At 37.0% G+C, this 18,749-nt stretch overlaps 1 protein-coding gene across 1 annotated transcript in view; it reads right to left on the bottom strand.

Annotated features, from left to right (window-relative positions):
- Positions 1-18,749, bottom strand: part of SNED1 (sushi, nidogen and EGF like domains 1) — a 1,598,911-nt gene that overhangs the window by 255,928 nt on the left and 1,324,234 nt on the right. The window contains exon 28 of the mRNA XM_044070335.1: positions 14,967-15,071. Coding sequence (XP_043926270.1) covers positions 14,967-15,071 — 105 coding nt within the window. The remainder of the gene's footprint in view (positions 1-14,966; positions 15,072-18,749) is intronic.

The raw sequence follows: 18,749 nt of genomic DNA, 5'->3' as shown, positions 1-18,749 counted from the left end.
ATCTCTTACTTCAGAAACTAATAAAACAACTTTTATGAAATTCTTAATGAATTTAACTAACTTGACATGTTGGTTTATTTGCAACCAGTTACTGACAATCCAGATATTCTAACTGGATGCTAAAAGATATGATAAAGGACCATCTGTAACTTTATTCACTTGCTAGGGCTAACTTTTTTGTTAAATGTTTTATATTTTTTTCTGAAATGTGTGCATTTACTATTTGCCCAAGGCTTATATTGCTACTGTTATTGTTAACTGGTCAACTCTCAAAATGAAAGAAACCACAAGTATTTCTTCATATTCCTGCTTATTCAAGGTCTACAAAGCTCTCAAAAAAAAGTTTCTATGTTTCCCATTGGACTACACTTTATTCAAGATGAGAAGGTGCTTCCTTCTGGATTGATTGGAAACCCTATGACTCATCATGGTAAAAAGTTGCCAAATCACAACAAATGCTTATTAATCGTCAGTTTTCTCCCATTTTCTCAGTGTTGTGTGATCTGAAGTTTGTTTTTAAGTTGAAAGGTGAGGAGGGTGCAGTCTCCTCAACAGCTAGGACAAAAGTGCTTAATGTTTGAGAAATATGACCATTAAAAAGTCATCAATATGATTATCTACCTCTGTGTTGATTCGTGACTGGATGAGTCAAGGTGAAACTGGACGTATCCTTTCAAACATTTCTACATGCAATATATGATTTATCATACCTACTTGTCTCCTCTTTTTTAAACACCTTTATTAAATTATAACTTAAGACTTACACAGATATACATTGATAGAAAATAAATTAAACCAAACATTTTTTCATGTGCATACATTCTACATTACATATATGTTTTCTTTCTTTATAACAACTATCATTCAGTCCAACATTATATAAGTTGCTCAATTTCTGAGTTCTCTTCTGAAAAAAAATATATATATATTTTTCCATCATCTTTCTTGAGCTTGATCTTTATGTAAACATCTCTTTGCAGATATTGTTCATGCTTTCAGAAACTGCTCTCTAGTTTGCAGCCAGAGTAAATAATAAAAATATTTTAGAATATTATAAACAAGAACATAAAAATGTTTGTTTTATAATAATGTAAACAAAATGATGCTGTTGCAGAATCAAATTCTGAAGTACAACATTCCTGCAGCCAAGTACAGCAATTGAATATCTATGGTGACATTAACTGCTCTCATAAAGTATTATTTCAGAACAAAATGGAACTTTTTATATTAACTTCTCAAAAATTTCTACTTAAGTACATACAAACTTTCGTGTAAGTTTGTGAAACAATTTAATGACTGGAAATGGGCCTGGAATCATGTTTGCAGACTATATCACAGCCATAATTTTGTACATTACTATAGATGCTATTAGAGACTTCTTAAGTATGAATTTTATTGTTCTGACAATTTGCTTAATAAACCATCTTGAAATTGTTCTTTTTATTTTATTTTTCATATTTTAAAAAATGGTCACCTTTGTAAAAACATTTGTAAATATGCTATTTAAAAGGACATGTTTCTATCCAGTTATTTGGTTGTAGAAGTTTTTTTTTCAATCTAATAAAATGAAAGTTTGAGAAAAATAAGCTCAAATTGAACAAAGACAAAATGTCATGTTGTCATGTGTATGTAATAGTATCAAATATAAGGGACATTTCCACACATCAATGTGTGCAACTCATGATACAGATACACATTGCTAAGATTTCTGGACATGGTTCAGTATTCAACTAAGTTTATTCCATACCTGTCAATAGAGCCTGTACCTCTAAGAAGATCAGTTGAGAAAGGTATAGAGTGGAGTGGGAGCAGGAACAAGTGATATTTCATAATACTAATGAAATTACATACAGCATCTTCAGCTCTTTGTTATTATGGTGACAAAGCCGGGTGCATTGTAAGTGGATACCATTCAGTCTGGTATGGGAACAGTGCTGCTGCAAGATGGTTCCAGAACACTTATAGATACATAAACAAGATATGCTCTTACCGAAAAAAGGGCTTCTAGCCATTCCCTAAGGTTTTGAAAATTTTTGAGAGTATGTGGATGGGAAAGACATCTGTGTTGAGACAGATAATAACCCATTACAGCATATTTTTTCTGAGGCCTTTGCATAATGCACCATCATATCTACAGTAAATGTTGTTGATTTTACTGAAGTAAGACAATTGTGTATTTAATGAGGAAGAGAAATGCACATCACAGATGCACTGAACAGAGCTTGAGAGAAAGAATCATTTGAATCAAGACTCAGAAGTAATGTCAGTAATTTTCTGCCTACCAATAACTAAAGAAATGCTGCAGGACATTGTACAAAATACAGAAACTGATACAGAAATGCAGCTACTGAAACATGGTAGTATCAGGTCAACCAGGAGAGGGAAGTAATGCGGGTCTATATTAGAAGAACGAAAACCCTAAACCGCGAATGCTCACATGAGAGAAAATGCCAGGAATCGAAAGTGGGATTGCGGGGTCGTGTTACAGTGAGGAGTGGGATTTTTGCCCTTTCCTCACTGTAGTGCGACCTTGGAGTTAGAATATGTAGTTAGTGGGGGGTGTGGGGGGGGGCACAGCCCCCCACAATAGCAACTTCAATCATCGGCATTTTTATTCATGTGAGCATTTGTAGTTTAGGGTTTTCGTGCTTCTAATATAGACCCAAGTAATGCTCCATTGTAAATACCATTATACATATAGTGATTATCTATGTGCAATGTGTTTGTTCAAACCAAAGAGATTAAATGTGTTTAACAAACTATGAGAGAATTAATGAAGCACATCTTGGAATTGTGAAGTGCAATGAATGAACAAGAGATGTTACGTCTTAGTCAGGTTATGCTTCATGGAATCAAAATCATGGTAAATAACTGTCAGATGTTTTAAAATAATAACATACAAAAAGAAGTTATTCCACATTAAATTCCTGAAATGCTGCGGTGAAAACTTGCAACTGACCCATTTAATTTTAAAACCTCATGTTATCTGATTGCATGGCTCCTATTTAAAGTTTCATAAAGTAATTAAAATAAGGCAGTTAGTTTCACAGGCAATTATTAGACATATGGTCCAGGAGGCCACTGATGAGCCTAGCCCTGTTTCCCAATTGCTCTTCATTACTCTCTGGTTGTATGACTTGTTTGGAGTCACATCCTAGGAAAATGGAGGCTGAAGGAATCAAACTCTTGACTACAGGAAACAGCCAGCTAACAGCTCATGCCCTTAATCATTTGTGCTAACTGGCAGACCTCATGTAATTTAGTCGTATTACTGAAAGCTATATTTTTCTGACATGGGACTCCTGATATCCTTATGTCAAATCATGGCCCTTAGTCTGCGAGTAAACAGTTTCATAAATTTGCACAAGAAGGGGAATTTTATCACATTATTGCAAGTCCAAGCTATCCACAGTCCAGTGGTCACATGGAAACAGTTATTCATAACTGTTAAGAATGTAATGAAAATATGTGTTGCTAGTACAAAGCAAGACTGTTATCCAGCCTTGCTTGAGTACTGAAACCTTTAGCTGCAACGTGTTGGGCTATCTCCTTTACAGCTTTTAAGGGGGCGATAGCTCAGAAAGAAATTCCAGTGTCTCCGTTTTTTCAAAGCCGCTTCAGTATGAGGCTGCAGTAGATTTAAATTAAGCTTGGCAAGGAACTCAAAGATTATGACAATATAGCAAGTTGTTTTCTTCTTTACTTCCAGTTCAAAATCTATTTAATAAACATTCAGAGCTGAAAGAAGCTCTAGTAGTTGGAAGAGCCACTAAATGTAAATAGTAAAAAATGATAATTTGTTAAGGTTGCTTGTTTCAATTGTTCCATATAGCATGCATAGTATACTACAGAGTATTAATTTATACAACAATAATGTACAAACTAAATCTGATGAGGCCACTGTAATAGATGTAAACAGTAGCTCTTGACATGTCATATTGTAAATTAAGAGGACTGAAACCTGATCTGGAAGAAAATCTGAGCAAATCTGCACCTGCAAAGGCCAGAATACAAACAGGCATTACAGAGACTTCTAGATTGTTTGGGCAAATTGCATCTTTTTTTTATGTGGTATACTAATGTTTGGAGTGAATTAACCGGTCATCTGAAGTCTATTGAGTACAGATATTTATTTTTTACAATCTAACTTTTATTTGACTAGTTTGAACTTTCATGGTTTGTCCTAAGTATTTGCTTTTATATTTATATACTGACTGCAAAATATTTTTTAGAGATCCTGTACATTAAATACTATTTCATATTTCTGTATATTCTATTTTATTGGATTTAGTTTGTTATATATACCTTAAATTCTCATTCCTTTGTAAAAAAAAAAAAAAAAGGAGGGAAAGGAAAAAATCTTGTGACTTGCACTCTATTATAAATATGATGTTGATACTGAAGTTAAGAAAGCTGTTAGAATAATATGCAACTTGGAAAAGGAGTTGCGAACAAGATAATAGAATAAGAATAAGTCAGATTTGTTGCAGGTAGATGCCAGCCGGAATAGTATAGGAGCTGTGATTCTGTAAGACAACGGATCAGTTACCCACAGGTCAAGAGCTTTTACAGATGTGCAAAAGAGATATTCTCATACAGAAAAGGGAGAGTAAGCTATGGAGTATAGATATAAGAAATCCCATGAATAAGTCTGCAGTAAAGAAGTTAAGGGGATATAGATCACAAACCTTTGCAAAACTATATTTAAAACCCCCCATAAGGCACTTCAAAGACCTTTTTAAATACTGAAGTGTTGCACATTCACTTTATCACCCAAAATATGTAGTCCTTTAGTGGACAGTCTTACTTGCCTAAAATCTTACCTAGGGAAAATTATCTTAAAACATGCTGGAGAAAGGTGGGTCTTCTGGTGATGCTGAACAAACTGGTTTTACGAATGCCTACATTTTTATGGAAACTCAACATCCAGTTGGTTCAGTTTTTGAAGATACTTTTGAATGAGGTATTCATAACTTATTAAAACATCCACCCCAAAATTCAGCTGAAAGTTAAACAGAGATCTGTAGCAGCAATGATTACAAACTGCCCTGGATTATAGCCCAAGATATTTTCTTTGTTAGCTGACACTAATGTTTATAAAAAGGTGTATAAAGGTGAAGTGAAATAAACTTAAATATGTTTCAGTTCTGAATGATTTATTGTTAGAAGATTTAAAACTGACCAGAGTTTAGTTATTATTTAGTCTAGATAAACTAAGGTTAGGGACCATTTGCAGAATCCTTAAAATTTGCAGGGATTCTGGGAATCTCTCATTATGTTCAATAACAGCACTGAGAAGTTCCAAGACTAAAGCTATGGGAATACTTACAAGAACATAAACTGACAGGATTCTACTGACGTTATAAAAAAACAAAGACTTGTATGTTAATGAATGGTCACAATGGACACAGAGTAATTACATACAGATATACCCTAAAAACATAGAACAGACTGGTTCCATTGTATTGTACAGGAAAATATACATGTTATGGCTATAGAAGTGCCAGTATTACATACCTGTTTAACTTTAGCCTAGGAAAATAATTTTCTAGATTCACAGATACCCAACTAGAAGTTTTGCCGCATTAACCGATACTGGTATTTTCTTGGACAAAGTTTATCATAAGTGGACCAGCAATGAGGGCTACTGTGTCTCCCAGTTTTGCCAAAATTGTTGTCTCTCTGTTGTGTATATTTGCAAATCGTGTAGCAGTGTTAAATCTTGCTGGCTTTTTGTGTGTGGGGGTGGTGTGATTATTAATGGTTTGTTTTTATAACAAACTTATTTTCTTAATTTATCTTAGTTTATCTTTTTCATTTATTGAAGCATCTGTGAACTTTTTATATTTGATTGTTTACAAATCTTTTAAAGCATGTAGGCTTTCTACTTGCATAAAAGATACTGCCAAGAATATTTTTCTGTATTATACAAGTATGCAGTCCTCTCGTATGAAAAATAATATTGTGAAAAGGGGAAATACTGAGAAGAAGCAGGCTCACCACAACTAATTTAAATTTCACTCAAAAATCAGATTTATTGGACAAGACATTTTTGGACAAAGGCCATCCTGGGGACACAGTAAAATATACTTTGAAAAGAAGTTAAAGAAAGTCATGACTGTGTTTAAGCTCCAATACAAAGGAAATATCAGAGGATATCCAATGGTTACCAGGTAGTAGATCCCCTAATATGCAGCTTTCAGCAGTTACCAAATAAACTGTGGATGTTTGTACCATAAACATATTTGTAGAATTTTACAGCCCATACTGATTTACACTGTCTATTAGTTGAAATCCCCATTTTATTTATAAAAATAATTTTAACTTGAAACAATGTTTCCTGATATTAGGCTTATTATCAAAGTCACTTGCATATTGTCCAATAAAACAAAAGGGTCTTATGTACGTAACCTTGTGTCCAGTGCAAGTTTCTTGAAAACAGTCATTTATTTTAGTATTATTTTACAAAAAATGTTTGCTGTACTGAGACATCATACCTTTAACTACCATCAACATATTATATTTGCTGGATTTTCTGTCTATTTAGCTATGGGAAAACAACAGAAGACAGGCAAACAGAATCTATGACCACAACTGCAAAGTGAAGGAAAGGATTATTTTTACAGGTATACAAAAACATGTTGTGGACTAAAATGTTTATTTTAGTATTTGAGAAGAGGTGAACTTGGGTGTGAGGGGAGGCACCTCAATAATAAATGCGACTCTGTAGAATATATTGTGGGGATTCCACAAGATTTCCAGGTTAGAATAATGACATTAATTTTAAATGCATTTTAAAATGTAGGACTTTAAAACATTTAATGCCAGTCAATTTAAATGCGTTTGTATCTATTTTATTTTATACATTTGTTAACTAGGTAAATCCACTGGATATAAATATTGCCTTTCAGGGGTGACCTGGAAGGACTGTCTTGTTAAGTGACTTACACAGTTGGCAAATAGAGGTAGAAGGAATCAAACTCTGTTCGCTTGTCTACAGTCAGCAGCTCATTAACAACACTTAGCCTTAGTCCTCTGAGGTAATTACTAGACAGCATTTATGACATATACATTAGTGTAGTTTTTCATTTCTATGCGTGTAATTTTAGCCCTTTATCCAAACGTTCAGTGTAATTCATTATTTTATCAGCTGAACAGTGCCTCATTTGTTCATGTGATATTATAACTTGTTATTTAAGAACTCTTATTTTGCAATACAACCACTCTGATGAAGTTCTTTTTGCACAAATGACAGTGTGCATGCACCCACTGTTTTTACTACAATGTTTATTAAAAGTTGTATATATTCTTTTTTCAGAAGAAACAGTGTTCATATTGTTATTTATATACTGCAGCACCACAAATATGCCATAGACACTGACTTCTATGGACTTGCTTTCAAAGTAACTTACTTAGAAATGACTCAGACTGAAATGGATAGCATTCTATTGCATTACATCATGTTACTGCCTATTCATAAGACAGTACACGCTCAGGAAATCAACAAGCTCTTCTTCATAATCTCTTTCATTGCATTCCCAGTGATGTTATTGAATGACTATCTTGTAATTGATCCTTCCTGGACCATCTCTTGTGCAGTAATTCCAATCAGCTCTGTCTTCTAATCCTACAGCATCACTGTGCCTATAAAAGATTCTTCAGTTGTGTCTGTATTCCACCAACCACTTTTATCTTCATTTTAAGCACCCAGGGAGGAGGGGGGTTGCTACTTTGTGTGCCTTCTTTTAAAATTCACTGAACATCTTAAGTATTTCTTCCCTTTTTACTTCTCCAGCTATCCATTTGCTCCACCATTTTTGCCCTGCCCTCCCATGCTGGTACTCTGCACCCTCATTACATTGCAAGTACTGTAATGGTAAGGTATTCACTCAGTATTTATACTGTTCTCCATCTTTCTCAAACATTCTTCTTCCACCAGTTCTATTTCAGTCTAAGTGTTCCTACTTTCCCCAATATATCTAAGGCGTTTCTTCTGCCCATCCCTTACTAATTTAATCATGTTTGTTTTCTAGGCTTTCCTACGGTAACCATTTTAAATATCCTCCTAGAGTGTGTCCCAAAACATGGAGACTGAATGGCTGAAACAGCAAACATAAATATGCCAAGTCTGAGATGACCATTTCTTGGAATATTCACTTTTCTGTAAGGTATGATGATCTTGGAGTTTGCATAATTAAGTGGGGGGGGGTGGAATGGGAGGCTTGCCATTCAAATCAGGATCAAAAAAGAAGTTTGAAGGAGAAGACTGATGTTCAAGTTTCGCTCTTCTCCTATATTTGGTATCTTTTTTTTGTCTGTTGGCACTTGGCATTACAAGTGCTGAAATTTCCATAGGGAGCCCTTTCCTAAACTGTTGGCTGACTTTTCCCCTTCAGATTTCATCCTCCTACAAAACCTTTTCTTTTCCTTCAGATCCAATCATAACTCCTCCTTTAGCCAATCTGGAGATCTCATTCTTCCATATCTTTCCTATCAAACCACTGCTCATATCTCCCTATCACCTCCTTAATGTACCTCCACACTTCCTCCACTGGGGTCTGATTCTCTCTCTTTACATAATACTTCTCTTAACATTCTTTCCAAAAGACTGTCCATTTGCATTTATTCTTAGGCCACCAACTCATGGACCTTTTTCTTCCACTGCTCCAGGGATCATGAGCCATAGTAGTTAATTATCTGTGTTGCTCATCAGCTTCCCCACAAAGAAGTCCTTGAAAATACTCACAAAGAGAGTATTATTTTATTATCATATTATCCCATTCAAAATGGGGCAACATAGGTGTGCATGAGGAATGTGAGCAACTAAGCACTGCAACATCGACATAGGGCTGCATCGTGTAGAATATACTGGATAAAAGGTAACTAACATAAATTGTGGTATGTGTACAAAAGGCAGTCGTACAGAAATATCAGTAGTTCAGTTCACCTTATAGGGAATCATGTGACATTAATAACAATAAGACACTTACAAATGCCACAGCAAAGTTTGTGATAACATTAATCAACCATGGCCTAAAGGTAAAATATATCCCTGCAGTCTAGTTAGAGGCAGTAGTTATTTCACTTCACTAAGGAGATAAACACATTTTCTGGTAAAATATAACCCTATTATCTCCATTCTTTTACAAAACTCCTAGTAAAGGTTGTTCACAGACACCTCATACCTTTGTAAACATGGAAACACAGCATGATCTTAGACCAGGCCATGGTGTTGACATGTCTCTACTTAAAGTGATAGCAAATTACAAGCAGCCTGTCCTTTTCTGAAGTTATGATATGAAGATATTTCCACTTTGGATTTGGGTCATCTGTTGGGACACAGACTGAGGTTCTAAAATCCATAAACAGATTTAGTGAACTCATGTAGCCTCTTGGTGTAAATAAAGCTGAGATGAACTTCCTCACAACTTGAGGTACATTGCTGTGACAAAAAGCTTCAAATTTTGTCTAAAAAAAATCAGTATCTACTCTGTAGTTGGAACAGATTATGTTACAGCATAAAGAATAAGTTACTATTATTTATACAAACAACCTGCTATAGAGCTGTAGTTAGATACTCTGGTGCCCTGTGCTTGTTCTTCCTCAATCAGGCATCCTAAACTTTGAGTTGAGGAGCAAATAAAGGTCCTCTAGTACTTCAGGACCAAAAAAAGTCTTTCTCCTTTTCAAATTGTAGCAAACCACTTGCTATACCACATGCAAACTGGCCCTGAGCACTGATCATAAATGCAGTATCAGCTTTCATTTCTGAATGCTGTTCTGCAGTATCAAATGATCACCTTGCTGCACTGGAATCCAGTACTAAACTCAAAAACCCTACTGAATTCTCACCTCATGTAAATAATTACTTTGGTCCCTAATAAATAAACTTTTCCTTAGAACCTTCTAATGCTAGTAAGGAGGTATATAACCATGACTAATGCCCAACCTAAAATGCCTCTCAAAGCCTTATAGCATCCTCTGGGTGACTGGTAACAGGCACATTCAGTAAATAACAGTGAACACTTGATTTTCCTAAGAGACCAAAAAAGGAGCATAAATATGTTATGAAAAAGCCAACAAACTGGGCACCTAGGGTAATGAAGGCACTTCAGAAAAAAAGTAACTACTCTGGTGGTAAACTATTAAACATAATTGAATTTCAAGTAAATAGGAGAGCTGGAACCAGTCCTATATAAACAGCTAAACAGTTTTTTCAAAGAATTCTAATGTTTACAAAGGAGAGAAACCACATCAAAAATAATCCAGATACAATAACTATAATTCATATCCCTGTGTATCTGTAATCCTTTTCAGAGTTATGATTGGACAATAAAGCGGTAAGCTACTTCAACTCCTCCTAGAACATAAATACATCTTAAGTGACAGTACACACCTTAAAAATCACTGCTGACCTTATAGATATTCACTGAATTCACATTTTCAGCATGTAATTAAATCAAGGTATTTTACCAAACAACTTTAAGCAACTCACAGTTATAATTCTGAATAATTTTAGGTTTGTTGTATAATTATACAGCATACAAACAGAAATATGATGGAGTCTCCTATCATAACCAACTTATTATATATCTGAGACATGGTTGTATGGAAATGCACCTTGAGAGAGTAGCAAAGTGAAGGCTGAGGTAAATTTTGAGATCCATGTTGATTGAACATAATCAGACTTATGACTAGAGGGACCCAATCACAATTCTTTGTACTTCATGGAGCTTCATCTGCTCCACTTGTTACCAGTTCATCATCTTCTTTCGGCTGTTCCCGTTAGGGGTCGCCACAGCGGATCATCTGTTTCCATTTCTTCCTGTCCTGTGCATCTTGCTCTGTCACACCAACCACCTGCATATCCTCTCTTACCACATCCATAAACCTTATCTTAGGCCTTCCTCTTTTCCTGTTACCTGGTAGCTTCATCCTTAGCATCTTTTTCCCAATATACTCAGCATCCCTCCTCAGCACATGTCCAAACCAATGTAATCTTGCCTCTCTGGCTTTGTCTCCAAACCTTCCAACCTGGGCTGACACTCTAATATACTTATTCCTAATCCTGTCCACCCTTGTCACACCCAGTACAAATCTTATCATCTTTAACTCTGCCACATCTAGCTCTAACTCCTGCCTTTTTGTTAATGCCACTGTCTCCAACCCATATAACATAGCTGGTCTCACTAGCCTCTTGTAGACCTTCCCTTTCACTCTTACTGGTACTCGTCTGTCACAAATCACTCCTGACACTCTTCTCCACCCACTCCATCCTGCCTGTACTCTATTCTTCACCTCTCTTTCACACTCACCATTACTCTGAACTACTGATCCTAAGTATTTAAAGTCATCCACATTCGCCAACTCTACTCCTTGCATCCTCACCATTCCTATATCCTCCCTCTCATTCACACACATATATTCTGTCTTAGTCCTGCTGACCTTTATTCCTCTTCTCTCTAGAGCATATCTCCATCTCCCCAAGTCTCCTCCACCTGTTCCCTACTCTCACTACAGATCACAATGTCATCTGCAAACATCATAGTCCACAGGGACTCCTGTCTGATCTAGTCTGTCAACCTGCCCATCACCATTGCAAATAAGAAATGTCTCAGAGCTGATTCTTGATGTAATCCCACATCCACCTTAAATGCATCCATCACTCCCACTGCAGATCTCACCGCTGTCACACTACTCTCATACATATCCTGTACCACTCTTACATACTTCTCTGACACTCCCGGCGTCCTCATACAATACCACAACTCCTCTCTAGGCACCCTGTCATATGCTTTCTCTAAGTCTACAAAAACACAATGCAGCTCCTTCTGATCTTTTCTGTACTTCTCCATCAACACTCTCAGAGCAAATATTGCATCTGTAGTGCTCTTTCCCAGCATGAAACCATACTGCTGATCACTAATCATCACATCCCTTCTTAGTCTAGCTTCCACTACTCTTTCCCATAACTTCAAGCTGTGACTGATCAATTTTATCCCTCTGTAGTTACTGCAGCTCTGCACATCACCCTTATTCTTAACAATCGGTACCAAAACACTTTTTCTCCATTCCTCAGGCATCCTGTCACTTTCCAAGATTTCATTAAACAATCTGGTTAGAAACTCCACTGCCATTTCACCTAAACACCTCCATGCTTCCACAGGTATGCCATCTGGACCAACAGCCTTTCCATTCTTCATCCTCTTCATAGCTATCCTTGCTTCCTCCTTGCTAATCCATTGCACTTCATGATTCACTATCCCCACATCATCCAACCTTCTCTCCCTCTCATTCTCTTCATTCATCAGCCCCTCAAAGTACTCTTTCCATCTACTCAACACACTCTCCTTGCTTGTGAGTATGTTTCCCTCATTATCCTTTATCACCTTTACCTGCTGCACATCTTTACTAGCTTGGTCCCTCTGTCTAGCCAATCGGTACAGGTCCTTTTCTCCCTCCTTAGTGTCCAACCTTTCATACAACTCTTCATATGCCTTATCCTTAGCTTTAGCCACCTCTCTCTTTGCCATGCACCTCATCTCCTTATACTCCTGTCTACTTTCTTCATCTCTCTGACAATCCCACTTCTTCTTTGCCATCCTCTTGCTCTGTATACTCTCCTGTACTTCCTCATTCCACCACCATATCTCCTTGTCATCTTTTCAATGTCCAGATGTCATACCAAGCACCTTGCTAACCGTCTCCCTTACTAGCTCTGCTGTAGTTACCCAGCTATTTGGTAACTCTTCACTGCCACCCAGTGCCTGTCTTAACTCTTCCCTGAACTCCACCTCAGAATTACTCTTTTTCAATTTCCACCATTTGATCCTTGGTGCTGCCCTTATACTCCTCCTCCTCTTCTTGATCACCAACGTCATCCTACAAACCACCATCCTATGCTGCCTAAATACATTTTCCCCTGTCACCACTTTACAGTCTCCAATCTCCTTCAGACTGGCCCTCCTACAAAGGATATAATCCACCTGTGTGCATTTTCCTCCACTCTTGTATGTCACCCTGTGCTTTTCCCACTTGTTAAAATACGTATTCCCCACAGCCATGTCCATCCTTTTCATAAAATCCACTACCATCTGACCTTCTGCATTCCTTTTTTAACACCATACCTACCCATCACTTCCTCATCCCCTCTGTTCCCTTCACCAACATGCCCATTGAAATCTGCTCCAATCACCACTCTATCACCCTTGGGTACAGTCATCACCACTTCATCCAACTCACTCCAAAATTTTTCTTTCTCGTCCATCGCACACCCAACTTGCGGAGCATATGCACTAACAGCATTCATCATTACACCATCAATTTCCAGCTTCATAAACATCACTCTATCCGACACTCTTTTCACCTTCAAAACACTCTTAGCATACTGTTCCTTCAGGATAATGCCTACGCCATTTCTCCTCCCATCCACACCATGATAAAACAGTTTGAAACCACCTCCGATACACCTAGTCTTACTCCCCTTTCATCTGGTCTCTTGCACACACAATATACCAACCTTCCTTCTGTCCATCATATCGGCTAGCTCTCTCCCTATACCAGTCATACTGCCAACATTCAAAGTTCCGACCCTCACTACCACAGTCCTAGCCTTTCTCCTCTCTCCCAGCCTTTGGCTATGCCCCTCTTCTCCTCCTTCGGCCAACAGTAGCCCAATTTCCGCCAGCACCCTGTTAGCTAATTGTACTGGTGACGGTTGTTGTTAACCCGGGCCTCAACCGATCCAGTATGTAAATATTTACTGCTATCTGCATGAATGATTTGGTGAAGTTTTACACTGGATGCCCTTCCTGATGCAACACTCCCCATTTATCCGGGCTTGGGACCGGCACAAAGAAATGCACTGGTTTGTGCATCCCCTGTGGCTGGGTTCACCAGTTATAGGAAAAAAAATTGTAGGAGGATAATCACATGAAGTTTGAAGATATAAAATGCTTAGCAGTGCCACATAGACTGAGAGCAGAAATGAAGTGACCCTTTGAGGAAATAACAGCTTTTAAAGCTGTTAGATACTTCACTCATACTTTTTGCTTAAAAGTGTGGCAGAGTGCTATATCTAACAGCTTTCAAGGTGTATGTGTTTAAAGGTATGGCATAAAGAAGAATCTAACAGCTTTCAGAATTGTTTTAGTGTCTGCTGATGGTTGTGATGGCCAGCACTGGTTGCTTTTACACTCTAGCTTGACACTAGAGCTTAAGAGAATTTTGAGGTGCTTAATAAAAGCTTGTTAATCACTTTTTTTGATATTAGAAATTAAGTTACAAAACCTGCCTTTTCCCAATTTCGGGAGGGTAATCACAGTACTCCTCACATTACATAAATATTCACAGCTATACCTGTTGATATATTGCATGGTATAGCTTGCTGAAATCTGTCTGACTTTCTGTGGTAGATTTTCTTCTTTGTATGATATGTATAGTGATGATTTTTATGACTGATTACATGTACTCCCCAGGGACAAACCAAAGATACTTTTCTTTCCACAGACACAGAGTCAACTCCAGGGCCCAGAATATAAACTTGCACTGCTTCTTACCCGGTTATGCAGTTAGTCAGACTTGGTTACTAAATATATTCAGCTGAAACTTATTAATGGTGAGATTTAACATGACATTTGCTGATATTTAGAATCTCTTTTTTTTTTACTTTGTGGGAGACAGAATTTAGGGGAGCACTTCTATTTTTGTGGTTGCTGCTAACTTCTCTCAAGATCTTTAGCATCTTGGTGCTAAAACAGGCCATGGTAAGCTAACAATATGCAGAAAAAGGTTACAATGTAATAAATTACAATGTAATAAAAACATATAAAGAAGCGTTAAAACAATCTGAAACATTGGTTAAATTACTTTATTTCTGTATTTCACTGCTACATTGTAATATAAAGTTATACATAGCCCCACAATTGAAAGTAGCACTTGTATAATAACAGTGTTAGATTCCATACCTGTTTTGCTTGTACTTTTGGACTCCTTGATTTCCAGTGCCATACTGATCTTATTCGTTGATTCTTCTAAGTTTTCCAGTTTCACAGGAGCTTCTGTTTCTGGTTCTTTATTGGAAAAAATAAATTGCAAATATTTTTCTGCAGCTCAGATACACTTCCCATCCAGGAAATAAATAAATCAGTGATTAATGAAAACACAGGATGCTTAATTTCCTTAAGTTATTTGTGTTTGGCCCAGACAAGCATGTTCATTTTAAACTGCATCCAAATTGTAGCATTGCATCTCCTAAGTAAACTTACTAGCCACCATATGTTACCATCTTCTTATTTTGAACCTTACATGCAATTAGCACCAGCTGATGATTAAATAAGAACTGCAAGCTTTGGTTGACTAAACTAGTGTTGTATGAATAATACCATAACAGCAGATGCACATGTGTGAAGCCATTATCACAGGATCTAAGGAATCTGTGTTAGTCATCTTTGTGGGCTATTTAAAGTGGTCTGTGAAACCTTGCCAGTGGTTACCCTTCAAGACTCCAGTTGACAGAGTTTTCTCATACTTTAAGTAGGCATGAGACATTTCATTTGCCTCTGCTCTTTATCCAGCCATTCAGGAGAAAGAAGCAAAGAGACAACTGGAGTTTATGAAAAATCATATAGTCTTAAACATTCATAAACAAGGATCTTCACGTCAGGCTGTTAAAACATGTGGTTTGGAGAATAATCAGATGCAGCAACGACAACAAGTAAAGCTATCCAGTATATAAACTAACCTACTAATCAGAAATAGGACTACCAGTATCATGAAAGATAACTAGCCATGCCCAATATTATCCACACTGGACTGGAGGGTACGAGCTTATCCTACAATAACGGTCTTGGGCTCATACGTACTGTTATGTCGAGGATTACTCACACAAGTAGAAAGCGGTACATTCTGTACATCATCATCATCATTGCTAGTGTCGCAGAATCCCAAGAATCGATGGACAGTAACAAGTAATACCTCTGGCTCCCAATTCCAGTGTGGAAAAGACATTACATCATGGACAAAACAAAACTAGTTCTGCTTCTGGACTGAACAGCCAGCTTTTGTGGCCTGATAAATGTGTGAACTGAGGACCTTTTCTCAGCTAGACAAATGGACGAGGAAGTAGCAACTTTTGAAAAAGGCTGCCATGCTTGCTGCTGATCTGATGGCATGAGACACATCATTCTGAAAAAAGTGCTGTCATATTTCTAATACCAAGAAAAAGAAGTTAGCAAATCTGTTTGTAATAATCTGCTTCACCAAAGGCATGCTCAGTTTCCCTTCCTAAAGGACATAACTGATCAGACTCCTTGAAGGACTTGCTAGACTCAATACATGACTGCAGGGAACTATATGCAAATCATAATGTGCAGAATTCTTACCATCTTTCATTCCTACTTAGGAAAAAAGAAGAAAAAAAGTCAAGCAGCTGAAAAGGCTGAGTAAGTGTCACATAAAATACTACCTTAGGTAGAAAGGACAGATTTATTTTAAGCATTACTCTTTCTACTGTGGTGTAATACATCAAGCAGTATAAATTGTCTGCATGCAGTCTGTTTAGGAATAACAGTACTTCAGTTATTCCATCATCTCCCCTTAACCCTCCATCTAGCTAACTGTAAGGGGGGGGGTCAGTACCACCCTTAACTCTTTAACATAGATAATATAAAAATGCATGGTGTTAAGGGGGTGCCAGCCTCAGCCCCCTTACAAATAACATTAATGGAAATTACTGTTTGCTGTTACCATAAGAAGCAGTTATTCAAATAGCTATGAGACAGCTTCTGCTGATATATTTCACATTTGGTAACCTTATGAAGCAGATACGTATTTGGAAATAGGTTTTTGGAAATGTCCCACCCTGTCTACCCCTTGCTCATGTGTGCTAACCCTAACATTTGCCCCAACCCCAAACCTACACATTACGGTAGTAAGCACTCTTTCTCTAATCACAGCACCACCTCTTTTGCTAATTCTAAGATGATTACTGTACTAAACACCCATTCCCTACCAGTACCATTTTGCAGACACAGTATATCTTCAAGTTAGTGGCCATTTTTTATCTTTTTCCAAATGGGAGACTGTTTTCCTTTAGTAATCAGTGTAGTGATTCAATGAAGTTACATTTTTGATCAAAGGTTGTATGTACAACAAATATTAATATACATATATATATATATATTTTATTTATTTTACATTTATTGACCGGGCTAGTCTGGCTGGATAACAAGTCCATTTTCAGCAGAGGCCCGAGGAGAAAAGCTCCACTTTCTACTAGTACATTACATAAGAAATATATTGCCAAAAAAATACAGCTTAAGGATTAATAACACTGCAAAAGGGATATTCAACAGTAATGTAACAAGTTTTCTGAAAAAAAAAAGAAATATACTGTTTTTCAGTTCCAACAATTTTACAGAAGAATGTATAATACATTTAATTCTAATAGTGGTAGGATCAGAAACAGGAGTTGGAGTGGAGAGGAAAGGAGTAGAGGAGTAAAGCGAGTAATAAATAAGATAAATTAGTCAGGTGTGCTGCAGGAACAGAGCCAGTGGTTTTGGAAGTACAGTTTAATTTTCTGTTTGAAAAGAGGCAAAGATGTAGTCAGAGTTATGCCACTAGGTAGAAGATTCCAGTTTCTACCTACTGTATTAGTGAAAAGACAGTCACCAGCAAAGTTGTTTGACTTAATTGCTTTGGCCATTAGTTTATGAGAAGAGCGTAGGGAGTTGAGATATATATATATATATATATATATATATATATATATATATACACACACACACACACACACACACACACACACACACACACACACACATATATATGTGTGTGTGTGTGTGTGTGTGTCTGTGTGTGTTCCTGTGCATGTGTGAGAGTGTGCATGCGTGTGTGTGTGTGTGTGTGTGTGTGTGTGTGTGTGTGCGCCCAAGCTATCTAGTTAGTGGTAGTATTATGGAAAGAGGTTTTGAAAGGTAAGGTGAAGGGTTAGGGTTAACAGGTATTATTAAGATGGAATGGGAGCAACGTTTCAAAGCCCTTTCTGTAATGCTACCACTATTCAGCTAAATTTGATCTGAATGTGTGGTGTTTTTTTTTGTTCTGATCTTAAAATAAAACTGTATGTTTCCTTTTGTGACTGATATTATTTTAGATGTTTTGAGTTTCATTGTTTTGAATTTCAGAATGCTGGCATCGACTACTTTAGTTTCAAAGTTTTTGTATTCCAATAATTCAACATACACGTGTGTGTGTGTGTGTGTGTGTGTGTGTGTGTGTGTGTGTGTGTGTGTGTGTGTGTGTGTATGTTTGTGTGTCTGTGTGTCTGTGTGCATGCATGTGTGTGTGTGTGTTGAGTGTGAGTGTGTGTGAGTGTATGTATGTGTGCGTGCGTTTGTGTGAGTGTGTGTGTCTCTGTCTAATATATATATATATATATATATAATAGTGGCATGGCAACACAATGGGAGCACTTGACCCAGGTTTAGTGTAAATGATTATATACTGACCAGATATGAAGTTTCATTATTTACAGTGAGAAAATTTGTTTCACAGCAAACTTTTCATGCAACATTGCCGGCTTAGTAGTACTAAGCTGAGTTTGATCAGTTATCATTTGGTACATAATTCACAGTTCATTAAGTCCATTATTCCTGACTGCAGGGTTCTGTCCATTTATAGACCTAATGTTGCAACCACTTCAGTACAGATTCAAGTATGAATTCCTCTCTGCTCTGCACTTTACC

This window comes from Protopterus annectens, chromosome 4.part1 (genome assembly GCF_019279795.1).
Source record: "Protopterus annectens isolate FY-2018-M chromosome 4.part1, PAN1.0, whole genome shotgun sequence".
NCBI classification, from domain to species: domain Eukaryota; kingdom Metazoa; phylum Chordata; order Ceratodontiformes; family Protopteridae; genus Protopterus; species Protopterus annectens.
This window is presented reverse-complemented; position numbering and strand designations above follow the sequence as displayed.